We start from the raw sequence: 27,418 nt of genomic DNA, 5'->3' as shown, positions 1-27,418 counted from the left end.
CTCAGTGCTCATCAGTGCAACGTGCCAGTGCACGTCAATGCCACATATCGGTGCCCATCTGAGCCCATCTGAGCTGCCTTTCAGTGTCACCCATCAGTGCCACCAATCAGTACGCATCAGTGCTGCCTTTAATTGCCCATCAGTGATGCCGGTCAATGCCCATCAGTGCCCATCACTGCAGCCTCATTAGCGCACATCAGTGAAGGAGAAAAATCACTTATTTACAACATTTTATAATAAAAACTAAGATAAATAAATTTTTTTCTAAATTTTCAGTGGCTTTTGGTTTAAGAAAAAATAAAAAACCCCAGAGGTGATTAAATACCACCAAAATAAAGCTCTATCTGTCACAAAAAAGTGCTAAAATTTCATATGGGTACAGTGTTGCATGACCGCGCAATTGTCATTCAAATTGAAACAGCGCTGAAAGCTGGAAATTGGCCTGGCAGGAAGGGGGTATAAGTGCCCTGTAGGCTTGTGGTTAAATAGTTTCTCATTCCTGTAATTGCAAGAGATCTTTCATGTTGAAGAACAGACTTTCCTAAAAAAGGAAACTACTGCATCCATCACATCTAAGGCCCCTTTCAGATGGAGCGGACTCTGTCAAGTGGATTCACCTGCTCAGTGGAGAAACTCAACTGATCACTGAGCAAGCAGATGACAGGTATGTCCGCTCTGCTATGCAGAGCAGACACAGTCCACTGTTCTCTATGGGGTGGTCGGATGGAAACAGACCGCCTGTCCCTTTCCATCCGACTGTCATCCGATCTGCCAGATGGATGAGGAACCCCATTCATCTGGTTTTAGCATACGGGATGAGATGCTGGCGGGTGTCAGCAGATACAAGTATGGTCTGACCTGGTCTGCCTAAAAAACTGACAGGCCGACTTGATCGGACTGTCGGTGTGCAAGGGGCCTAAGAATTGGTAAGCTGCAATATAATGTTTGGTTTTAATAGTTGTTTAAAAGAAAAACACTTATTTTCAGTTAGAACTAAACTTCCAGCAATCCGCTAAGAATGGAGTTGTAATGTCTATCCTTTTCCTCTTAACTTCTAATTTTGTTTTGTCAGTTTTATGATTCACATGCTTCTGCCACACTATGCAGCCAAGGACATTACTCTATTTTATGATTCAACCTACCCTCCCGCTCATTGGTCAGAGTTGATGAAACTGATTCTTTGTCCAGTGAGCTTGCTTGAGGTGACACAGAAATGTGCCCTGCTGAGCCAAGTAATAGGTGTGTCACCTGCTGGTGGTGCACTGTGGCAGTAGTGTATAAATGACAAGATAGGCTGTATAGAGTTAGTATTTAGTTAAGCCCGCTCATATATATGGTTTATTGGTCTTCAGTTCAGGTTTAATTCATCTCCAGGAAGCATCATTGCTGCATGGGTAACATTGAATTTATCTCAGCTTTTCTTGCCAGTTTTAGGTACTGCCTTGTTTCTTTTGGAAACCATGTGTTTACCTGGCACCATGCTTCTCATATGAGCACACTAGTCCCCCATTTTTAGATATTTCCAACCTTCTACAATATCTGCCAGAAGGGCACAGGCAACACTGTCTCTGTGGTGCATGCAGCGGCATTCCTTTTTAGGGCAGTATACGTCCAGGAATTAATGCCTGGAATGCAAATTGCTTGCTTTCTGGGCATTGGTCCCTGGGTGCATGCTGCCCTTAACATTCATACCATTAGGTGCATTGTCCAGCTGCAACATCTGTTAGACTGTCATAGAGTTTGACAGGTTGCTGGCAGTGGGGCTGGATGGTGCATCTTTGCCATCCAGCTGCAGCCAAACTGCAGAGCCTTATGCATTGGGGCTAAATGCTCAGTGTGCATGAGGTCTACGTAGGATGTTTGTCCAATCCTCCCAAGTTTTTGATATCTTATTTCTGTAGTTTTATGTTAAATCTGTCAATCTTAGGCATTCCTTGTTTTGTAGTTCAGCCCACTGGTCAAAGGTGCTCTGCGGTACTTGGTGTCTACAGGAGGAGATGCAACTGTCTGCCTGTGGCAATGGGATGTCTACACCTTGCAGTTCAGGTGAGTAACTTAACAGATACCATTTTTGCTTTTCTAAATTGTCAAAAGTTACACTATACAAGGGTTTTTTTGTAAATGTAAAATTCCACATGATTTTACACAGTTTTGTGGTTTTAGTTTTTTTTTTTTTTTTTTTTCTTCCTTTTCTCTTCTGTGTAATTTTTGGACTTTAATTCAGGTTAGCTACAGCAGCTGGATTGTGCGTAAACTTCAAAAGCCAACTGTTGGCTTTCAGGTGGAAGTGATCAGCATTTAATATGATGACAATTCAGTGTATTTAAAAAATACGTTTTATGTAGTATTATAGCAATTTGAGATGTGAAAGTAGACGAGCAACAAGACTGTTATGAAAAAAAATTACAACAAGCTTTCCAGCTGTCCAAGTCAATGTTTTGGGAAAAGATCTTCTTCTGTTACGAGCGCCCTACTTGAAATAGCCAAATCCTTTTGCAAACTTGCAGGGGTTGGACAAAAATATGGAAACACTACATGATTTGCAGGTGTGAAAGTGACGACATGTTTCACGTTGAAAGTGGAAGTGATGTAACACTTGCTTCCGCTGTGTGATGAGACACCTAGCTTCACAGGACTGAGATTGAGCTCTGCAGTCACTTTTGCAGCAGTTGTTTTCTCATTCTGGGTCAAAATCTTGCATAATATCCTTTTTGTCTCTTTTGGTCCATGTCGACTGCACTTATGCTCATCAGATGACGTTTTCTCAGAAACTGTTTATGACGCCACCATCTCTCCCACCCCACACGCCAAAGTCCTGGGTGTCACCCTGGACTCCCACCTCTCCTTCCTACCCCACATCCAACTGCTATCTAGATCTTGCAGGCTCCACCTCCGCAACATCTCCAAGATATGCACATTCCTCACCCCAGACACCACCAAACAACTCATACACTCCATTATCTCACGCCTAGACTATTGCAATTCCCTTCTCACTGACCTACCCAAACGAATGCTATCCCCACTCCAGTCGATCCTAAACTCAGCGGGCTAGACTCATCCACCTCACCAACCGCTCCACATCTGCCTCCCCCCTCTGCCAATCCCTTCACTGGCTCCCGATTGCCCAACGCATCAAATTCAAACTGCTAACTCTTACCTACAAAGCCATTCACAACGCCGCCCCAAACTACATAACTGACCTGATACCCAAATACTACCCTACCCGTGCCCTCCGCTCCTCACAGGACCTCCTACTCTCTAGCTCCCTGGTCTCCTCCTCCCCCGCCCGAATGCAAGACTTCTCCAGGACTTCCCACATCCTCTGGAACATTTCCGACCCCAATCCATCAGACTGTCGCCTACCCTCCTCACCTTCAAGCGCACCCTGAAAACCCTCCTCTTCAGGGAAGCCTACCCCAACCTCACCTAACACCCGACCTCACCTAACATCTAACCACCTCCACTCCTCCCGCCACTCTATCCCCCACAGCCATCTCCTCCTGTGCCACCTTCCCCTCCCTCCTAGATTGTAAGCTCGAAAGAGCAGGGCCCTCGAACCCCTCGTGTATTGTATTGTTACTGTCTTGTCTCATGTTCTGTCCCCCTGCTACTGTACAGCGCTGAGCATACCCTTTGGCGCTATCTAAATACTGTATAATATAATTTATGATACTGTATACGGCAAATACATTGGCAACTTCAGTCATAGAGGCACAAGCTAAGCAGCACCAACAATTTGCCCTCTGAAGCGCCGTAAGCTCTGACATTACTAGCAGCGCACGCTGTGAATGATGAATGACAAAAGTGAGGCTTCCCACCTGTTAGCTAGGTGTCTCATCACACAGCAGAAGAATGTTAAGTCGCTTTCAACTTGAGACATGTCTTCCCTTTCACACATGCAAATCATATAATGTTTTCATTTTTTTGTCTAACTCCTGTATATCTGAGGGTAGCCACAGTGCTGTATGCACAGAGAAAAAAAATGTGGACAATGTTTCTGTTCAGCCAGAAGCTGAGGATTTATACAGCATGAAAATATGTTCAGCTGGTTTCCACATTAGGAAGACACTGTTTTACAAGGAAACAATAATGCAGTTTGGTCAATTCCTTTATAGTATGTACCCTTTTTAACTGATGTTTTATATTGGTTTTACTAGATGTATAGAATCTGTGTCGTGTATTAAATATTTGTGTATCATGCGGTGGCAGATAAACTTATATTTTATTCCTCACCAGTGATCGGCCTGTGAAATTTATAGAGAAATCTGGACCTGGTGTTCAGATGCTTTGTTGTTCCTGCAGTGTTGGTAAGTGATGGTAGCTAAGAGCACCGTGTCCTGATCAACGTTTGAAGTTTAAACGACTTGTAATTTGCCTTTCCTGCATTGCCATCCCCCTCCTTTCCCCTCCCCCAACTTACTATTTTTTTTTTTTTTACTAAAACCTTTCCGTTTCATTCATTATTAAATCTATGTGCTTCTCTATGCAATGTAGACAGATAATGATTAATGGGAAGGTCTGACAGGAGGCTGTTCATAGCTTTCATAAAACAGGACGCTATGGCAGGGATGTTGAATTTGTATGGCCTGACACCTGAGACATGTAGTTCCGGGCGTCGGGCAGGTAACTTTTTTTTTTTTTTTTTTTTTTCTTCAAACTCTAGCCCTGCTGTGGACAAGCAGTAGTGCTCACCTGTCAGGTGGAAGCATTCGGGCGGCAGCACTGATTGCTTCCACACAGCCCACAGTTCCATCCTCCGCCAACAACACCCCTCCTCCTCCAAACCCCCCCCCCCACACGCGTGTGAACCTGCCTCTTTTAGACCCTGCCTGTCTCATTAAAAAGAACCTGTCACAAAAATATCATCACGCAGGGGACTTTTTGTCCCCTATGTGATGAGAAAAAAAAAGTCGAACTTTTTTTAATTTTAATAGTAAAAAAGCAGTTGCGTCCAAGCACATAACATCCCCTGAACGAAAAAAAATATTGAAAGCCCCCCACCCCTACATGTATGCACGTACAAAAGTAAAAGCACACGTTGGGGCGCTTACACTTTAAAATGTCGATTGCGATACACATGTTACATATCGCCGCACACGCCAGAATGAGAGCAATAATTCTAGAACTCCTCCGTAACACTAAACTGATGACCTATAAAAGGGTCGCCTATATAAAATATAGGGTACTGAAGTTTGTCGCCATTTCACGAGTGCACGCACATTTAAGGCTTGTCATGTTGGATATCTATTTACTCGGTGTAACCTCATCTTTTATATTTTACATAAAAATAGGGTAACTTGCTGCTTTTGTTCCCTAAAATTAATTTTGTTTATTGTTTACTGAAATTGGAAACTACCACTATTTTATTCTCTAGGTTCTCTGATTTCAGAAAATATACATGTTTGGGGGTTTTGTGTACTCTTCAAGCCTAAAATGATTTTTTAAACGTGTGCAAAAAACGCAAAAATAGCTGTGGCAGCAAAAGGGATAAAGGATAACCTGACGCTCCCCTTTCCTGACAAGCACCCAGTCAGTGCTCATTACACTGCAAGGTCTCTCTCCTCCCTGCTAGTTCCCGGGTGCGGTGCTGGAAACAGGCAGGGAGGATGAGATAAAACAGTGCAATGTTAAAAAAAATTAAACGTTTAAGTCTCCTAAAGCCCCTTTTTGAGTTTAAAAGTCCCAGACATTCCTTACACCACCTCAGATTTAAATACGGTTTTGGTTACATTTTTTTTTTCGATCAGGACAAGTAAATTGTCATGAGGGACAAGTAGATTGGGACAACGATTTAGTCCCTGGACAAGTAGTTTTTTCAAACATTTCCACACCCCTGCTAGGGTAATGTTCTCATGTGGTGCTAAGCCTTCATGATTGAGAGAATCGAAATTAAATAAATGAAAGGGGTGGGCCAGGGACGATCAGGCTAGGGAGAAAGGAGCTAGATGATGCTATTCGTCTTCCAGTCAGGAAATGTCTGACTTTATGTGATTTGAGAATCTCATTGTGCATTGAAATCGTCATAAGCTATTTCATTAGAAGAGCATGTGCAACTGTGCATGACTAAAGGGACAATCAAGGGTTAAACCATTTCTGACCCTGCCCTTAGTTGGATTCTGTCTTTTTGGGGAACCTGCTTGTTCCCTCTGGCACACAACCCTCCTCCTACCTATCTAGGCAGGAGTTTTCAGCAGCCATGTTTGACTTCATGGGTTGAACCTCAGCCCAATTGGAGGTTGTAGATTAGAGATCACAAATGTACCCCTTCTGCCTCTCCTTTAACGTCCGTCTCTGAGTTTTCTCTCGTGGATGCTGTACTACCTGAAAAGGAGGTGGAAGAGGAAGATCCGTCCTCTGCTTTTGAGGGATCAGATCAGGATGAGATGCTTGCTGCTTCTGAAGAATTGCATTGGGATGAGTGATTTGCTGCTGAAATCTCTCTGAAATTTAGATACCATTACTACCCTTACTGATGCAGTTTGCTCATGCCTGACACTGGAGCAGCCTTAAACTTGGCTGCCTTAAGGTCTCCAGCCTGGATTCCAAAAAAATGCCCAAACTTGCAGATTTTCCCAGTTCACTCGCTCATAGAGCCTGATTTGTGTTGTGACTGGCCTCGCCCTGAAAAACTTTCTTTCTGATTGCTCAGGAATAGCCTGTTGAGGAAGATTTCCTTAAAGCGGTTGTAAAGGCTCAAGGTTTTTTACCTTCATGCATCCAATACATGAAGGTAAAAAACCTGTGTGCAGTATTCCCCACCCCCCACCCCAGCCCCCCTAATACTCACCTAAGCCCCATCTTGATTCAGCAATGCGCACTGGAGTATCGGCTATCCCAGCATTCCCTCTTCTCATTGGCTGAGACAAAAGTAGCAGCCATTGGGTCCCATTGCTGTCAATCACAGCCAATAAGAGAGAGGGAGTGGGGCAGAGCCACGGCTCTGTGTGTGAATGGACACACAGAGTAGCGGGTGCCCCATAGCAAGCTGCTTGCTGTGGGGGCACCTGATGGGGGAGGGGCCAGAAGAGCCTGCAAGGGACATGAGAAGAGGAGAATCTGGGCTGCTCTGTGTAAAACCACTGCACACAGCAGGTAGCATGTGTATTTTTTTTCTTTAAAAAAAAAAAAATGCCTTTAGAATTACTTTAAGAAATGGACAGTCCCTGTCATTGACCCTGCCAACTTAGTTTAACAAGACCATGATGGTTCCTATGGAAGACGATTCCACGGTCTATTCAAACCCATTTAGTGTCCCCAAGAAAATGGAGACACTCGCTCCATGCTGAATCTGAAGACTTTCAACTTATTCCTGTGTATCCAAAATGTCCACATGGAATCTGCCGTGTAGCCTATTGCCTCCCTTCTTTGAGGGGATCTTCTGGCCTTCACGGACATGAGGAATGCTACTTATACATCACAATCTTTTCACCTCATTAGCACTGTCTGTGGTTTGCTGTGGTCACACATTACCAACTTTCTTCCCTTCTCTTGGTCTGTCCATAGCACCCTGGATCTATACCAAGGTACTAAGCTGAGTCCTAGCTCCGCTGTGCTATTGGGGTGTCCACGCTGGAGGATACCTAGGTGATCACCTGTTTCAGGAGGAGTGTGAGCCAATCCAGTGTTTTCCAGACTCTGCAGAGCTTCAGTTGGGTCCTTAATCTCCAGAAGTCGTCACTGTACTCAACTCCTCGCTCGGAATATCTGGGCAGCTGTTGAATACGTCCCTGTACAGGATCTTCCTGCCCAGGGACAAAAGCCTCTCCTTGGCTTGCATGCTCAAACCCTTTGGTTCCAGATCCAGTTGTCAATTTATGCCTGCATATGATGGTCCTGGGTTTGATGATGGCAGTACCTTTTCACCCAGTTTCACTCCAGACCTTTGTAGCTTATCATTTAGGATTCATGAGACTAGCATACCACCACATATATCTGACCAGCAAGTTCAGATGTTTCCTGACTAGGAGGATATGCATCCTGGTGCTAGAAAACCTTTTTGTTTTTTTTGTTTTTTTTTTCCTCCCCATGAAGATGGAAAAAATTCTCACAACGACATCAGCCTGTCAGGCTGGGTAGGGGCCTTGGATGTCTTTTTTGTGCAGGTGACTTGGCTGTCAGAGGAAGCTTGACATCCCATCAACATCATGGAATTTAGAGCAGTTTGGTTGTCTTTTCAATGCTGGATATCTCATGGAAGGTCACCTGACCAGAATCCATTTGTTCAATGCCAAAGCGGTGGCCTACCACCATGGAAGCACCAGAAGTCGGGTCACTCGGTGAGAAACTAACTTGATTTGCTCTTGGGTGAGACTGCATGTTGTCCTATCTGCCATCCACATCTCAGGCATGGACAATTGAAAGTCAAATTTCCTCAGGTAACTTCTAGATCCTGCGGAATGGTCTCCCTTTGCCCTTTGCAGTGGGTGATCTGGTGACTCCGTAGGGTCAGTTCAAACTGATCTTTGCCATTTCCCCCTTTTGACTACTTCTTTGCCTGCTCCGCAGGATTAAGATGGGGAACTTTCTGGAAAGAAATCCTCAGTGCACCTAACTTAACTGTTCCAGTAAGGCCCAATATTTGGACATAGACTCTTGGCAGACCCTTCCAGGTCATCTGGCTCTTCTGCCCCATAAGCCTTTTCCTGCTTCTTGATTGTAGGTTTTAATGGCATGGCTGTTGAAGCTCAGGTTCTGAGGAAAGGGGGCCTATTGGATCTGTTATCCCTCTGCAAGAAGTTGACTTGGTAGCCTATCAAAACAAAGTATACCATTGCACCTGGAAGATCTACTTTTTGTGTTGTCAGGCTATAAAATGCCTTCCTAGGAAGTACTCAGTGGGACACATCATCTGGCCTTGAGTACCATTAAGGGGCAAGTCTCTGCCCTATCATGATTTAGAGACTGTAGGCCTCTTGATCTTTAGTTAATGTGGTTAAAAACCTCAGACATGAATTATGAACAAAGCATATCCCTCTATAGTGTGTACATGTGTACATGTCTCAATTCAGAGCACTAAGTGTCCTTTCTCTCTGCTGCCTCATTCTTCAGCTATCAGTAAGAATCACCTCTGACAAGCTTTCCAAGACAAAAAAGGTGACAGGCCTTTGACAGCCTCAGCTTTTTGTTCCTGTGTGAATGGGGTGTGTCCCTTCTACTCAAACAGTGCTCAGAGCTCTCCTCACTGAGTGTAATAAATATTATTTATTTTTAATTTAGCCGTATATATTTCTTGCTACTACCATAGCCTACCAAAGAGGAACCCAAAATAAATTCTCCTGCTCCTGACAATTGCAGCAATACCACATACGTGTAGATTAGTCGCCATTTGCGCTCAGAAATAAGTGTGCATTTCGCTTTTTTTTTTTCTCTTCAATCCTACCGAACAAACTCTAATGCTAACACTGATATTTAATTTTTATTTTTTTAAATTTTTATTTTTTTTACTATTATGGGCCAGTTTTCCCTTTTTATAATAACATATTCTGATATTTATTCTTTATTTTTGTTTTTTATAATTCACTGCCAAAAGAGAGCCCAATTTGTCCTGAAGAAAAACAAGGTATAATCCATTTGGATACAGAAAGTAGCTATGATATGTGCGGTTTTACGAACACATGTCAAAAAGCAAAATTGTGTCACGAAGGAGTTAGGTTGGATTCACACTTGAGTGTAGCGTTTTTGCGTGTTTTCATAAAGCGTTTTTCATGCGTTTTATTAGCCAATAGAGAAAAATATCTTTTGCATTATTTGTTGCTAGGTTTTTCAGTTTTGCTAGCTTTTCCATCAGCTTTTACTTTTTGTTTTTATTTATCTTTTTATTTTATTTTATCTTTTTTAAGGGTAAGGGGTCAGGGTTAGGTGTTTGGTGTTAGTTTTTGGGTTAGTGGTTAAAATTTTATTGTCTATTTATTTTATTGTTAGGATGTTGATAATAAATGTAAAATAAATACACCAATAAATTAAAATAATCATAAAATAGTTATAATTATAATTGGCCCTTAACCCCCAACCCTAGAAAGAAAACAAAATATAAAAATAAAATTGTGTGTGTGTATATATGTATATGTGTGTATATATGTATATGTATATATGTATATGTATATATGTATATGTATATATATATATGTATATATATATATATATATATATATATATATATATACACATACATACATACATACTATCCCAAAAGGCTTTTGGCTTCAGGCAACTTGCAGAGCTGTGAACCATCTTCATTGAGTATAATTGTTTTTTTTTTTTCTCAAGCGTTTTGGAGCTTCGAGCTGCAAATTTCTCAAGTGTGAATGGGGCTTTAAGCTGGGTACACATTGATTGAAATTTGGCCGGTTTAGCAGGGACAAGTTTTCATCTGTGTGTAGCCCTCCCAGTTCGACAGAAGCTGTCAGGACTGCTGGGAAACTTTGTTCGATCCACGGCTTTCAGCCAATCTGCTGCAGCACTGATAATTGTTTTCTAGCAGCAGAGTCCCTGCTTCCAGAATACAATGTTCCGGCAGGGGAATTCCTGCATCCACATCTCTTGTTGCCCGCTGACTGAACTAAAAGAAAATAAAAAAAAAAACCGAACCGATAATGTATACCCAGCTTACGGCCTTTCTGTTGAGGCAAGTGCACATGTTTATCAAACCCATATTTTTCTGTTATGTTAGTTTTAGTACACAGTCACAATACATTACCAATTTTTGGTGCAATATAAACGGATTACATTTGTACATTCTCGTTAATTGTTCACAGATGATTGCTTTAAAAGCCTTTACAGGCCATCAGTTTACAGTTAACAAGGACCATGAATGATGGCCCTACAATTCTTGCTCTCCTGTGTGTGAGGAAATACCTAATATGTGTAATACATTACCAAAATTATACTTTTATTGCTGTTACATACGAGAATTATAGTTCCTTATGTGACAGGATAGTAGAAATCAGAGGTTACACATGTATGGCCGCGCACTGCTATAGCAATACTGATAGAAACTGTTGGGCTGAGTCAATTCTGATATGGCTCCTGATTCTCTAGATATCCTTGAATACTTCAGCAGTGAGATTTTCTTGTCATAATTCCTGACACTGTTCTTTGCCACCTGAGGTTTTTGGGTGTCCCCACTCACCTTTTCGTGTTTTTCGACTCTTCCTGTGGCATTCTACATAGCAAAAAAAAAATGAAGTCTCAACAGGTATGGTGGGAACATGTCATAATTATTATTATACAGGATTTATATAGCGCCAACAGTTTGCTCAGCGCTTTACAATATAATGGGAGACAATACAGTTCAATACAAGAGGTATAGGAGGGCCCTGCTCCTTGGAGCTTACAATCTATTTTCTTAGTACATGTGCAGTCTCAAGCACAGAGATCTTGGCAAAAGGAGAAGAAACTGTTAGTTTTGTTAATTTTCCAGCATCAATAAAAAACCTCAAATATCAGTTTCAGGTGAATTGACCTCTCAAAGCAGAAAACAGGGAGTTGAGACTAAAGCATGGTCACTGACAGGCTGGAGAAATGTTTGTATTTTATATTAAGTCAGGCAGAAGAGAAGACAAATAAGAACATATGAAGGTTTTTTTCTATGTTGTATTTATGATCGTCATTCTTCACTCCTTGTACTCGCACTGCATAAGTTCTTGTGGCAAATGGTGTTTTGTATTACAGGTGGAATGTTTATGGCTGTTGGTGGCAGCGACCACGCTATCAGAATATATTATTTTGGCAATGAAACACCAGAGAAAGTGTCAGAGCTGGAGGGCCACACAGTGAGTACTGGTTACATGTTCTCAATTTTATTGGAAGCGCTTACAAAAAAAAAAAAAAAAAAGATGAACTTTGGGTTGCTTGCTGAGTTGCAATTGCTCCTGGACCTTAAAGCAACCCTGAGGTCTTTTTAAAAAATGGTGCAAAAGGCTGTCTCTTTATATTCCTGGCCACTGGCTGTTCCTCAGATCTTCGCCCTGTTCTAGAGTTCGTCTCCAGCATAATCTTCACATAGCACCCCTTTCTGTGTCCCTCATTGTGCCCTGCAGTTCCTGTATTGCTACCAGAAACTGTAGTGATCTAGGGGCGTCAGAACCTGAATGTGTGGTAGAACATTAGGTTTCTGACGCATCTAGCATGTCTGATTTGAGGATTTTGCTGGAGGTCATAGCTCTTGAACAGAGTGAAGATTCCAGGAATCTATTGTCTATTTGTTTTGGCTGTGGTCCCTCCATGCAGCCCAGTTAATGTTGTGTAGTGTGGATGGGCCCTCACAGAACTGATGTAGGCTAGGATGTTTACAAAACTTTCAGCTGCCACAGCCTGAAAATTAAGCTGGGACTGGGTAAAAGTTAACACGTGTGCTCATGATTGAACATTATAGCAGAGAAAATGTGTGTGAAAATCATTTTTACCAATGTTTTGTTACAGACGGTATTTCTGCTACTTGGAATGTATCTCTTCTCTTCCATAAACATCGGTCAAATGCATTTTATTTTGCAAATTATTTCCATTTAAAGGATAGGATTAGGACTTGTACTGCAACACCGTGATTAGATGCTCCCAAGACACTGCTCCTATGAATAGTGTATGTCTCGGTCTACAAGCTGCAGACAAGTGGGAGAGGGCTGCCTCATAGAGAACAATGGTTAGGTTGAGGCTGACCACACCCTCTTGTCTGCAGCTTGTGGGCACAGCCAATTTATTCCTTGTGAGGAAGCCCATGTCAAATGTACACTAACGTTGGCCATACAGAGCTCAAATTCCTGTCTGTTCCTGCTAAATCTGCCAAAATGCATGCTGTGCCTTGCCCTTTTGATACCACCCAGCTCTGAAAGTGTTGATACATCAAAAGGAGATGGGTGGAAAATTAACAGCCAAACAGTAACTGCACTCTAGCAGATTCAGTTACTGTTTGGGTGTTCAGACAGCTGTGAGTGCTGTGACTGTGAATAGAGTATCTTGCAGCGATATTACACAATCCACGCTGTCACTATTTATGGATGTGGGAATCGATTAGATTTCTCTTGTTCAGTCCCCTGGACTTGGAAATCAAACGTCTGTGGCTAGCTTAAGAGTTTTCTTTTAGCTGGGGGTCTGTGTTATTTATATATATATATATGAGAGAGAGAATCGCCCAAAGCTTTTTTTTTTTTTTTTTTTTTTTTTTTTTATAATTTTTGTTGGCTAATGTGCTGTTTGTATCTCTCTCCTGTCTGAAATAGATTTTTTTTTTTTTTTTTTTTAACGCAGGACATAATTGACAGTATCCTCTTCTCATTCAACAGTGAAAGGTATGTTTTTTTTATTTTCTTACACATTGAAAGCAGATTTCTAGCTGTAATGTATGCATGGAAAATTTTATTTGAACTTCTAGTTATTTTTCTTATTAGATCTATTTTCATTTCTGTATTTGTATATAAACGCAAGAACAACAAACGTCATATAGTAAAGTCTACTACTCTTAGGATGTGGTGGTTGTGGTTTGCTTGTTTTTTTTTTTTTTTTGTTTTGTTTAGTTTTTTTAAGGCTTCTTTTTTACCGTTTTAACCTGGTGCTCCCGCGCTAGATCTGGTCTGTATCCAGAGGAGCAGCATTATCACCCCAGGGCAGAGGTGTTTTAGGAATGGGGAACTTCTTCCCCTCTCCTCTTATCCATTCCTTGGAATGGAAGGAGGTGTTCTGTAATCACAGATATCTGTAAACATTGCTGATAATGCTGCCGAGTGCACAGGATCCTGTGAACGCGTTGGATTTCTGGCAGAATCAACTGGTATTTTGCACGTCTTAACGTTTTTTAATTGTGCGTGTAACAGACTAAAAAGGAGCACATAAATGGAAGTCATTGTGTGGGTTAACCAACACTTTTATACCAAAATGTTGTATAGTTCTTAAACTGGGAGGAATGCTAACAAAATAAAAGCTGCTGTCCTGAACCAGACATCTTTAATCTTTTATTGCAGTGTCTTCCTATCTTTAACATAGTTTAGAATAAGTGAGTCTATTCTGCTTCAAAAGCTGATGTTTGTGACATGCTAAGGAGCAGTTTCGGTTCAATGCATTCCTGTGCAATTCATGTTATTCAGTATAGTGCAATTTGAGCCCATTCATTTTGATTGTTTTGTACCACGCGATCCAGTGCAGGTAAATGCAGTGTGTGTTTGTGACCTGCATTTGGGGTGTCGTCACTAGTCCATTGACACTCGCTGCAGATCGCAAGGGTAGTGCAATTTGAATGTGGTGTGGGAATGCGCATGGATCGTGGATCTATTGTGAACCTAGGTCTAAAGAAATTCACCTCCAAATGACTTGCTTCCTTTTCACTGAAATTGTTTGTCAAGGGAATTTCTCATCCATATACCTGAATATATGAAATTGAGACTTCTCCTTACATAAAATGTTAGTCTTCAATTTAATCAAATGTTTCTATTTGAGTAGCTGTGGCTCCTAATCATTGTTTCCCTTACATTTCACGCTGTTGACCGAAAAGATGACAGAGATGAGTGGAAAATTCTTGGCTGAACAAGATGTGTCAAGTCAGATGCAGTCACTGTTCAGGTATTCAGGCAGCTGCAGTTGCTGCAATTACCTGAAAACAATGGCCAGCAGGGAGTTTCTTCCATCCATGGTGTTTGGCATGCATGGAGGAAGTTATTGATTTTCTCTCGTTCAGCCTGCGGGTTGAATATAAGAACGCTTTGTTCACCTTGTGTGTTTTACGAGCATTTTAAGTGTAGTAAAAAAAACAAACTGTGGCCTGCTGTATCTTTGATGCTCTTTCATCAAAACGCACTTTATAGAGTACAATGGCAGCGCACCCAAAGTGCACTGCACAGATGTGAACCAGGCCTATACAGTGTATGGCAAGCCTAAAGCAGAACTATACTCTCTGTTGCTCCAGCAATGTGGCATCCTGGAGCTCCCCACCAGACACATCAAGTGGCCAGCTTTCCAGGTATCGATCGCTGGCTGCATTCATTGGCCAGGCTGATATGAGGTCATTCCATCATATGCTCACTGTACAGGGGCGGATAGGCAGGTAGGCAACTTTAATGCAGGAGAGACAAAGCATATCTCTTCTGCATTAAAAATCCTGCCTGTTAGCCCATTTTTTTTTTACATAAAGTTCCAGTTTAGGAAAAACCACTTGGTAAACTTACAATAGCTTTAAAAGCCTTCTGATGCATCTCGAGTCTGGTGTGGTTATGTTTGTTTGGCAAGTCAGTTGAGCCAGTAATCAATAAAATGGTGCAATAGAAACATTTCTGTTTTGAAACTGTAAGTTATGATGTCAAAAAAGAGCTGAAGCAACTAATCGACATAATTGATAATAATCGTTAATAAAATAGTTGTCAACAATTTTCGTTGCCGATTGGTTGGCCTGCATATAGAATGTATTATTTGTTTACATGTCAGTATACATAGTGCAACACATATACAGCTTAGTACACCATTTAAATATGGCAGTAAATGTTTGAGGAGCAATGCTTCATGGGAGATGTAGTCCTGGGCAGGAGAAGTGCTTTAAAGTGATTCTAAAAGTAGTTTTTTTAAATAACCTTCTGTGACAGCTCCCTTTCTCCCCAGACCCCCTTATACTTACCTGATACCAATTTCAATCCAGTACTGTGCCCAAGAACAGCAGCACTGCTCTCTCGCTCTCCTTGTTCACAGAACTCTGATGCTGCAGCAGGGGGGCTATTAGCTCAATCAAATCCTGTGAGGAGGGGGCAGGCCTAGGCCACACTGTGTGTGTCAAAAGAAGCACACAGTGCTTCTAGGAATCAAGTGCTCCCATAGCAAGCAGGCCAGGAGCACTGGCGTGGGACCCCAGAAGAGGATTTTCTGTGCAAAACCATTCTACAGAGCAGGTAAATATAACATGTTTTTTATTAAAAGGAAAAAAAAACTGTTTACAATCACTTTAAGGGCTCTGTGCAGGGAGGATCCGCATCTGAACCGAGAGAAGCTGATAGGCTGGAGTAAATTAATACAATTACATTTTAAAGTGTTTTTTTATTATTATTATTATATCCATGGGAAAAAAAAGTTTCAGCCTTTAGTACTACTTTATAATAAAAACAAATATATCCCCACCCTTAATGTAGAAATATTTGTTTTTGTACTATAATAGGGCAATTTTTTTTGTTTTCAACCCCATCATACAAAAAGCATGCTGCTGCTAAATGTCTTGTATTAAGCGACCTGCCTATGTAGTTGGAGTCTGTCATGCATAATATTACACAACCACTGGCAAAAGTATGGAATAGCCACTCTTGGAAAATGTTCATTCAATTGTTTAACTGTGTAGAAAAAAAAAAAATCATAGACATGCCTCAAAACTATTTTCTGTCAACATTCCAATGTTCTGGCTTTAGGAAACGAAACAAAGAAAAAAGAAAACTAGTCAATTGCAACTGTTTTTACAGATCAAGCAGATAAAAAAAAAATGGAATCACTCAATTCTGAGGAATCTGTTTTAGAACTGGAAATTACATTGTGATTCCATAATAAACATCTACATCAGAATACTTCTGCTAATTAGTCTGCCATTAAGAAAAGAGTGATTCCACACCTTGGTCACCTATTGCACCAAGCTGATTGACATGAATCATGGCTCCAACAGGAGAGATGTCAGTTGAAACAAAGGAGAGGATTATAAAACATAAAGAAGGTGAATCCTCACAGAATGTTGCAAAAGATTTTGATTGTTCCCAGTCAGCTGTGTCTAAAATCTGGTCTAAAAGTACAAATCAAATGGGAAGGTTGTAAAAGGGAAGCGTACTGGTAGACCAAGGAAGATGTCAAGATGGAGACCTTAAAGCAATATGCCTTGAAAACAGAAAATGCACAACAAAACAAATGAGGAACAAATATTAACCTCTTGCCCGCCTGAGGATTTACCCCCCTTCCTAACCAGGCCATTTTTTGTGTTACGGCGCTGCGTTACTGTAATTGACAATTGCGCGGTCATGTAACGCTGCACCCAGATGGAATTTACGTCTTTTCTCCATGGATATGCCTCCCCAGACCATCATTGACCCACCACAACGGTCCTGCTGAACAATCTTCCAGGCAGCATAACATTCTCCATGGCTTCTCCAGACCCTTTCACGTCTGTCACATGTGCTCAGGGTGAACCTGCTTTCATCTGTGAAAAGCCCAGGGTGACAGTGGCCTACCTGCCAATTATGATGTTCAATGGCAAATGCCAATCGAGCTCTATGGTGCCGGGCAGTGAGCACAGGGCCCACTAGAGGACGTCGGGCCCTCACGCTACCCTCATGAAGTCTGTTTCTGATTGTTTGGTCAGAGACATACACACCAGTGGCCTGCTGGAGGTCATTTTGTAGGGCTCTGGCTGTGCTCATCCTGTTCCTCTTTGCACAAACCTCCTTGCACAGAGGAGCAGATACTGGTCCTACTGATGGATTAAGGACCTTCTATGGCCCTGTCCAGCTCTCCTAGAGGAACTTCCTGACTCCTGGAATCTCCTCCATGCTCTTGAGACACAGCAAACCTTCTGGATGTGCCATCCTGGAGGAGTTGGACTGCCTGTGCAACTTCTGTAGGGTCCAGGTATCGCCTCATGCTACCAGTAGTGACACTGACCCTAGCCAAATGCAAAACTAGTGAAAAACAGATAAATTGAGAAGGGAAAAAATGTCAGTGGCCTCTACCTGTAAAACCATTCCTTTTTTGGGGTTCGTCTCATTGTTGCCCATCTAGTGCACCTGTTAATTTAATTAACACCAACTCAGCTGAAACTGATTGACAACCTCCTCTGCTACTTAACTGACCAGATCAATATCCCAGGAGTTTGACTTGATGCTATACTCTGACTAAAAAGTATTCCTTTAAATTTTTTTTGAGCAGTGTATATACACTATATTGGCCAAAGTTTTGGGACGCCTGCCTTTACACACACATCAACTTTAATGGCATCCCAGTCTTAGTCCGTAGGGTTCAATATTGAGTTGGCCCCGCCCTTTGCAGCTACAACAGCTTCAACTCTTCTGGGAAGGCCGTCCACAAGGTTTAGGAGGGTGTCTATGGGAAGGTTTGACCATTCTTCCAGAAGTGCGTTTGTGAGGTCAGGAACTGATGTCGGACGAGAAGGCCTGGCTCACAGTTCCTGCTTTCAATTCATCCTAAAGGTGTTCTATCGGGTTGAGGTCAGGTGCAGGCCAATCAAGTTTCTCCACCCCAAACTCGTTCATTAATATCTTTATGGACCTTGCTTTGTGCACTGGTGCGCAGTCATGTTGGAACAGGAAGGGGCCATCCCCAAACTCTTCCCACAGAGTTGAGAGCATGAAATTGTCCAAACTGTCTTGGTAGCCTGACGCCCTAAGAGTTCCGTTCACTAGAACTAGGGGGCCAAGCCCAACCCCTGAAAAGCTCACACCATAGACCTCCCCCCCCCACCAAACTGTACACTTGGCACAATGCAGTCAGGCAAGTGCCATTCTCCCGGCAACCGCCAAACCCAGACGCGTCCATCGGAGTGCCAGACAGAGAAGTGTGATTCATCACTCCAGAGAACACGTCTCCACTGCTCTAGAGCACAATGGCGGCGTGCTTTTCACCACTGCATTCGACGCTTTGGACTTGGTGATGTAAGGCTTGGATGCAGCTGCTCGGCCATGAAAACCCATTCCATGAAGCTCTCTATGCACTGTTGTTGTGCTAATCTGAAGGCCACACCAAGTTTGGAGGCCTTTAGCTATTGACTCTGCAGACAGTTGGTGATTTTTGCACATTGTGAGCTTCAGCATGCGCTGACCCCGCTCTGTCATTTTACGTGGCCTACCACTTGGTGGCTGAGTTGCTGTTGTTCCCAGTTGCTTCCACTTTGTTATAATCACACTAACAGTTGACTGTGGAATATTTAGTAGCCAGGTAATATCATGGATGGACATATTGCACAGGTAGCAACCTATGACGGTACCACGCTTGAATTCACTGAGCTCCTGAGAGTGACCCATTCTTTCACAAATATTTGTAGAAGCAGTCTGCATGCCTAGGCTGTTTGATCCTGTCTTCTCTGAACCTTCCCTTCTACTGTCCCCAATCCATCTGCTGAGAGAACAGTGCCTCGGGGGCAAGTTGCACATGCTCAGTTTGTTGTGTAAAATGATGTCAAAAACTCCTCCGCATAAGTGTGGAAAGCTGGAAACAGGAATAGTCAGTGAAATATGGATGTGTATGAAGTTCCAGCTGGTAGGCATAGGATTGCAGCTCTCGTGAACGACAGGAGATATCCAGAAGTAACTGCAAAGGGAATAAAATGAGAGCACACTGGCCTAGCACATTATCCCAAATACCAATTTATTAAAACGTAGGTAAAATTATACTCAAACGAGTGTAGACAAATCCCATATAAATAGACCGTGACAAAGTCTCCACAACGAGTAAAAGGACCTTACGTCAAAGAAGGGCCAGTGGCTCTGAGGAAGAGAGTTCCCCTCAAAACGCGTTAGCCTTTCGAGGGGATTATGCGATTTGTCTACACTCATTTGTGAGTATAATTTTGCCTAGGTTTTAATAAATTATTTGGGATAATGCGCTAGGGCAGTGCTTTATTCCTTTCACAGTTTGATGTCTTGCCAGAATTTTTTTTTTTTTTTTGGGGGAGGGTGCATGTGATCAGCACAAGGCCAATCAGCACTGTCCAGACAGAGGGTCAGGGGTTCTGCAGCCTCATAGGACAATCAGGGGAGAATGAAAACTCCTATAAACTTTAAGCAGTGCACTGCTGGACACTCATAGGAGTCACAAGACTGCTCTAATTGCTGATGAGAAAAGGTATTTAGCAGTTTATATTTACTAAATTAATTGCATTTCCATGTTCTGTGTACTGTGGGAGACCAGATATAGTGAATTGAGGAACCTGTGTTTAGTCACACTTTAAGGCTCCATGCACACTATATTTTTTTTTGTGTATTTTTTATAAGCTCAAAAAAACCGCTGGATGAAAAACACTGCTAATAGCGTTGTTGTGCCAGCTTGTAGTATCGTTTAGTAGTGTTAGCATTTTATTAGTATTTTTACAGTATATGAGGAGCAAAAAAGCTGTTTTTTAGTAGCATTTAAAAGTGTTTGAATGTTCTGCGTTTTTTTTTTTTTTTTTTTTTTTTTTTTTTCTGCTTGAAAAATGCTGAAAACTTTTTTTTTTTTTTTTCTGCCCCTAAACACTGAAAATTGGAAAACTGTACTTGCCTAAAATAATGTGCATGGACACAGGATAACAATGTTAGCTTCTAGGAGCTTAAAAAGATGCTAGTGTGCATGGAGCCTAAAGAAGATATTAAAATGCTGAAACTTCAGTTAGCTTCTTCAGCCTATATTATGCTCTTTTATTCCACTTTTAAAGTGATTTTATTATAGTTTTTTGGGTTTTTGTATTGCTTTGTTTTTTCAGGTTCGTCAGTGGAAGTAAAGACGGAACAGCTCAGATATGGGGCTTGAAACAACAGGAATGGCACACTATTACTCTTGATATGAGTGTTAATGTGGAGGACAGGTATGAGGCAAATGGCTTTTTATGTAACATAAATAATTATTCCTGTGCTCTCATCCATCCTACCCAACTGTAAAGAAACCCATAGGCCGTATGTGACCTACAGTTGTCGTCGTTGTCATTGTGGTGGCCCCTGCAATCACTGAGACCATCTTTGGGACTTTTACAATTATTAAAACATGTATGGCACAGCATGTTTTCAGAGACATTACCATTTAAATTGACTTAAAAGCTCACTGCCTTTCTTTTTGATCTTACACCTCTCTTCCCAATATTCATTATATTTCCAGGCTTTTATGGGTTAGCGACTTTTAGTCTTTAACCACTTGCCCTGCAGAGGATTTCCCCCCTTCCTGACCAGGCCATTTTTTACGATACAGCGCTGTTACTTTAACTGACAATTGCACGGTCCTGCAACGCTGCACCCAAATTAATTATTTTTCCCCCCACAAATGGAGCTTTCTTTCGGTGGTATTTGATCGCCTCCTGCATTTTTTTTTTTTTTTTTTTTGCACTATAAACACAAAGACCAACACTTTGGGAAAAAATGCCCCCTACCCAGAAACACCAAATCACGTTTGTATATATATGTGATTTTGCGCAGTCCTGCCGCCCTGTAGCAGTAGTTCTGCTATAAGGCGGTCAGGAAGCAGTTAACCCATAGGCTGCCATCGCTGATCTCCTCCTAAAAAGGCTAGTTGCCCGTGGCGGTCTTGCTGCAGTACATTGAGTGTGCAGGGACTGACTTCTGACTCCTTTTCTTGCATTTTTGATCTGCATACCTCTTCTAGGTCAATGACTAACAACACTTCCATTAGTCAGATTAACAGCCAGACAATTATCAGTTTTGGAGAGGAGTTAGAGTGGCAGCTCCAGTGTTATTCCCATGACAGACTAATGCAGGCCATAGACGGTTCGTTTATTGGCTGATTTTATGTCCGAAAGAATAATCAGCCAATTTTCACACTGTTAGTGGGGCAATGGCATCGGCATCGGCCGATTTTTGCAGTTCCTCCTCATTTCATTTATCGGTCATGCTGGAAGATTTGTGAAAAACGGACGATTTTTGCAATCGGCCGATAAACGAACCATCTATGGCCTGCGTTAGTTTAAGGGTTTTTCACCTGATTCTGCGAAAATTGATACTATCACATGGTGATTGCTATTCCTGTGGTGTTGCAGTATTCAGACACTGTTTTGTTTTTTTGTTTTGCTTTTTTTGAGTAGTTTAGATTGGATTTATTTGTTGTTTTTAAGTAATGTACGCCATTCAGCTATAATATTATGACCACCACAGCCTGTCAAGGTATGGCCTCCACTAGGCCTCTGAAGGTATGCTGTGGTATCTGGCACCAAGCCATCAGTAACAGATCCTTTATGTCCTGTAAGTTGCTAGGTGGGGCCTCCGTGGATCAGACTTATTTTTACAGCACATCCCAGAAATGCTCGCTTGAGATATGGAGAACTATATTTCTGAAACCATTCTTGAATTCATCAGACCAGGCCACCTTGTTCCATTGCTCCATGGTCCAGTTCTGATGCTCATGTGCCCATTGTAGGCACTTTTGCCCCGTAGACATGGGTCAGCATGAGCACCTTGCCTAGTTTGCAGCTACACCGCTCCATACACCACAAACTGCAATACACTGTGTGTTCTGATACGTTTCTGTTGGAAACTGCATTAACTTTTTCTGCAATTTTAGCTACAGTAGCTCTTTTATCTTCAGTGAGCCTTATCCGCCCATTACCCTGTTGCCGGTGCAGACCAGGAACATTCCACAAGAACTGCAGTTTTGACCACGCTCTGACAGTCATTTTGCCATTACAACTTGGCCCCTGTCAAAGTCGCTCAAAACCTTATGCTCTGCCCATTTTTTCTGCTTTCAACATTAGCAACATGTTTACTTGCCTTATATATCCCACCCACTTTTAAATGCCATAACAAAATAATCAATGTTCAATTTATCAGTACTCATAATGTTATGGCTGATTGACGTTTGTTCTGGTGAAATTATTCACCCCATGGGTGAATGTAGACAATTGTTAGAAAAAAATATTGATTTTCCTGCTTTAATGACTGAAATTTCATTGGGTTTTTTTTTTCCCCCCCCATCTGACACTGTACCTACATGTATCTTAGAGCACCATTCACCTTAATCCTGTCCCCTGAGAAGCTTAATCTACTGTGCAGAGATGTTTGTCGTTTTGTCATGTTTGGCCAGCTGTGTTTTTTTTTTTTTTTATTTAACTGAGAGAAAACCGAACACTTGCAAGAACCCAACCCAAACAAAAGGATGATGCAGTTGGTGATCCTAGTGGAACATTAACCCCAATCTCCAGCACTAAAAGGCCAAGTTTGCTACTTGGCCATCAAACTCTACTATTGACCCCCTTTACCTTCTGTCAGTTGGCTTTCTCTTTAACAATGTATTGGGCAGAAGCAAGATTTTGAGTGCATGAAAGTACTTTCGCTTTCTGCGTTTGTTATTATTGACCAAACTTATTTTTACATCTAGATACAAATGCAACGATATTCCACAATATTCTAAACCAAAAGTCCTCATGATTGCATGGGATCTAACTGACAGTTTTGTTGTGACTGCGTGTAGTTCCCACCTGCTCAAGGTCTGGGATTCACATACTGGCAGCCTACTACATGTTCTGAAGGTGAGTTTCAGACCATAACACTAGGAAATGATGTATATTTGTTTTAAATATCTGCACTAAAGCATGGTTTGTATCTAACATTGACAGTTTGGGGCTGCACACTGGTAATGGTAACTGCAGCAGTGAATATCAAAAACCAGCTTCATCTTCGTCTCCTCCTGACTATCCGGGCTAAACGTGTTGGGGAGGGTCGTGGTGTGTTCTGTGAAAGGGGGACTGAGCTAAAGCTGGCTTTTGTATTTTTTATCTTTACTACCACAGTGAACATTAGACCGTGCGATGTTGGATAAGGATAACTTTCTGTGCAGAAGCTGTTATTATACAGGATTTATATAGCGCCAACGGTTTGCTCAGCGCTTTACATTATAGTGGGAGACAATACAGTAACACTGCAGTTGAATACAAGTGTGATTTGAGGGCCCTGCTCCTTGGAGCTAACAATCTAGGAGGGAGGGGTGAATGGTACAGTAGGTAGTTACTGTGGGGGATGGAGTGGTTGGAAGAGTAGAGGATTCCAGAATTAGCAGAGGGCGGGATAGGCTTCCCTGAAGAGAGAGGTTTTCAATGATCGCCGAAAGGCAAGTAGAGTAGGTGATAGTCTGATAGATTGGGGTAGGGAGTTCCAGAGGATGGGTGACGCCCTGGAGAAGTCTTGGAGACGAGCATGGGAGGAGGAGATAAGGGAGCTAGAGAGTAAGAGGTCTTGCGAGGAGCGGAGTGTACGGTTTGGGTGATATTTAGAGATAAGATCGGTTATGTAAATTGGGGCAGTGTTGTTAGAGTTTTTAATTTTATCCGTTGGGCAACTGGGAGCCAGAGGAGGGATTGGCAGAGAGGGGTGGAGGACACTGAGTGGAGGCCAGTGGAGGGATTGGCAGAGAGGGATGGCAGATACAGAACGGTTATTAAGGTGGATGAGTCTGGCAGCAGCGTTCATGATAGACTGGAGGGGGGATAGCCTGCGATGAGGTAGACCAATGAGGAGGGAGTTACAATAGTCAAGGTGAGATATATATATATATATATATAGGGAGTGAATAAGTTGCTTAGTGGTTTCCGAGGTTAGGAACAGACGTATCTTGGAGATGTTGCGGAGGTGAAGTCTACATGATTTTGTTAGAGATTGGATCTGGGGCTGGAAGGACAGATTGGAGTCTAGGATGACACCTAGTACCCTGGCATGAGGGGATGGACTGAGGATGGTGTTAGCGATATTTATGGAGAAGTCAGGGGAAGGGGTACGGGCTGGGGGGAATACTAGGAGCTCAGTTTTGGAAACATTGAGTTTGAGGAAGTGGAGTGACATCCAAGCAGATATGTCGCTTATTAGGCTAGCGATGCGGGTGGAAACTGAAGGGGTGAAGTGAGAGGTAGACAGATTTGTGTGTCATCAGCATAGAGATGGTAATTGAAGCCGTGGGAGTTTATCAAGTTACCAAGGGAGGAGGTGTAGATGGAGAAGAGAAGGGTCCAAGGACAGAACCTTGGGGGACCCCAACAGAGAGAGGGAGTGAGGAGGAGGTAGCGGCAGAGTTATAGGTAACACTGAAGGAGCGCTGTGATAGATAGGAGGAGAACCAGGAGAGAGCGAAGTCTCTGAGGCCAAGAGAGTGTAGTTTTTTGAGGAGGAGGTGATGGTCAACCGTGTCAAAAGCCGCGGAGAGGTCGAGTAGTAGGAGTATTGAATAGTAGCCGTTGGTTTTAGCAGTTGTTAGGTCATTAGAGAGCTTTAGTAGGGCAGTTTCGGTGGAGTGTAGAGGGTGAAAGCCAGACTGTAAAGTGTCGAAGGTTGTTGTCGGTGCGGTGGGAGCTCAGATGATTGTAGACTAAGCGTTCTAGGAGTTTAGAGGTAAATGGCAGCAAGGAGATGGGTCTAAGGTTGTTCAGGTTGGTGGGGTCCAGGGAGGGTTTCTTAAGTATGGGAGTGACGTGCGCGTGCTTTAGAGGGGAGGGGAAGGCACCTGTAGAGAAGGAGAGATTGAAGATGTGAGTGAGGGAACATAGGATGGAAGAGGAGGGTGACCGAAGGAGTTGTGAGGGGACGGGGTCCAGGGGGCAGACGTTGAGGTGGGCTTCTCAGAAGACCTTAAAGACCTCTTTGGTGGTAGCGAGGTCAAAGGAGGACAGTGTTGAGGGGGGTATGGTGTGAGGAATGCTAAGTGGGGTGGGTGTCTGTGTAGTGGCGATGTCCCTGCGAATTGCGTCGATCTTGTTTTATTTTAAGCTGTTATTGACATTGTCTGGCCAGGTCCATGTAGAAAATGTGAGCTGTCACCACTCTGCTTTAAAATGTTTTAGTAGGCCTCTGGTGCATTTGGAGACTACCTAAACTGCCCATGCATGAGCTGCAAACATTTGTAAGGATATTGGGTACCTGAATAGCATCTCATGTGTACATTTGAAGTGCTTATGCCACAGTGACCTTGTAACATCCAACACATTATTTACAAGGAGCTACTAACTTACAAATCGAATGGTAACAAACTAGAGATGCCTTGATCCCTAATTGTTCTGCCCAACTCTGATGTGCTATTGCTAATTAGTAAACACAGCAAGCCTGTATAATAAAAATTTAGATGACAAGAAAAGGTCATGACTTGCGTCAACTGATGTGTGACAGCTCTTCATATTAAAATTTAGTATGAATTTATCTGCAGTAGAACAGCTCACTGATTACAGCAGCTGGTTAGCTATGATATAGAATGTCCTTGATAGGTTACACGTTGTGTGAGCCTGGGGTACTACTTTGAAGAATTAAACATTTCTCTACTACCTTTATTTTGGTGCATCTTTTGTATATGGTGTACTAGGTTATTTGTTTTATAAACAAAATGTGTCCTGCTGGCCACTTTACCATGGGTCAGTGTCCAATGCCTCATTAAAACCAGATTGTCTGAAGCAGGGTTACCCCTTTGCAACCTCTTACTACAAAGACGCAGTGGCAAGCAAATGGTGGAGTGGAAATGGTGGTACGCTGATGCAATCGCTCTTGTAAAACCAGCTTTAATAAGTAGAGGAATCTCAACATCTCGCCTTTCTTCCATGTGTTTCACCTCCACAAAATGTTTAATCATGGAGAGAAGCAAATAATAGACTTGCATTGGCGCTGTAAATTGCTCTTATTGGGGCAAAAGTTACTGATGTAATCTGAAGCAACTATTGTGGGGTGACAGCTGGTTTGCCCACTGCTGCTTGAACTCTTCTTAAATTTGTTCTAGTTTGATCTGTTGTTGATCTTAAGTTTGTGGGTTTTTTTCCCAAATTCTTTACATACAGGGTCATCAAAACGACATTTTTGTCTTGGAGCCTCATCCATTTGATCACAGGGTGATGTTATCTGCAGGGTATGATGGAAACCTCTTCCTATGGGACATCGTTAATGGTGTTAAAGTAATGCATTGCTTCAATGCGGTAAGTTCTTTATGGAAACTATGAAAATGGCTTGAAGTAGAACAATGAAAGGTGACCAAGATGTAACTTGCTACATGAAACTTTTTTAAAGACATATCGGCTGATGCCCTCATTTCTGGATGTTGTATTTCACGCTGTTCATATGTCCTACCTTCTCATGTATTCTCATCTCTATGACTGATGGCTTACGTAGATAGGTGTTTAGGATCTGTAATTATGCACTGGAAAGCATTGTTAAAGGATCTTGAGTTTTTGAGATACTAACATGAACACTCAATTTATTCAGTGCTCTCTATGTAGGGAGCAACGGTTCACGCTTCTCACTGCATTGGAATAGGGTTTACTCATGACACCAGTTCCAGTGTTGTGCATTCGCCCCCCTCCCCCTGCAGATCTATTCAAAAGCACAGCATAAACACCATCATTGTACTTTGTGAATGACACAAGAAAGTGAGCAGGGTAGAGACACAATACTGGAACTGGTGTCATACATAGACCCCATTTCAGTGCAGCAGGTAGCAGGAAGTGCAGCTCCCCACTGTACATATTAGCAGCACTCAGCATAGCTAAGAAAGGTCTGAAATAATAACAAATTGATAGTGTTAATGAAAGTGTTAAAAATTGATAAAAATAACTGTACCTGGAGTCAAGCTTTAAGCATACCTTGTCACCTTTCCTGTTTTAAGGCAAAGTGACAGCATCTGTGCGTATTCCACCCTGAACATTTTAATCTTGCATCTCCAGTGCTCCCCTGCTGCTCTTTCTGTGGTCACCACTGCACAATACTCCATTCCTTAGAGTATGGGGCAACATGTGTCCTGAGCACTG

At 42.3% G+C, this 27,418-nt stretch overlaps 1 protein-coding gene across 2 annotated transcripts in view; it reads left to right on the top strand.

The window, feature by feature from the left end:
- The window catches only part of BRWD1 (bromodomain and WD repeat domain containing 1), a 166,246-nt gene that overhangs the window by 64,250 nt on the left and 74,578 nt on the right, over positions 1 to 27,418 (top strand). For both annotated transcript variants that reach the window (XM_089677883.1, XM_089677882.1), the window contains exons 9-15: positions 1,946 to 2,046; positions 4,237 to 4,307; positions 11,671 to 11,771; positions 13,243 to 13,283; positions 20,414 to 20,515; positions 23,029 to 23,179; positions 26,456 to 26,590. In XM_089677883.1, coding sequence (XP_089534009.1) covers positions 1,946 to 2,046; positions 4,237 to 4,307; positions 11,671 to 11,771; positions 13,243 to 13,283; positions 20,414 to 20,515; positions 23,029 to 23,179; positions 26,456 to 26,590 — 702 coding nt within the window. The remainder of the gene's footprint in view (positions 1 to 1,945; positions 2,047 to 4,236; positions 4,308 to 11,670; positions 11,772 to 13,242; positions 13,284 to 20,413; positions 20,516 to 23,028; positions 23,180 to 26,455; positions 26,591 to 27,418) is intronic.

Source organism: Staurois parvus, unplaced genomic scaffold (genome assembly GCF_062004578.1).
Source record: "Staurois parvus isolate SC_StPar_1 unplaced genomic scaffold, SC_StPar_1.0 ptg000195l, whole genome shotgun sequence".
Classification (NCBI taxonomy): domain Eukaryota; kingdom Metazoa; phylum Chordata; class Amphibia; order Anura; family Ranidae; genus Staurois; species Staurois parvus.
Note: the sequence above shows the minus strand (reverse complement) of the source record. Positions and strands in the feature narration are given on the sequence as shown.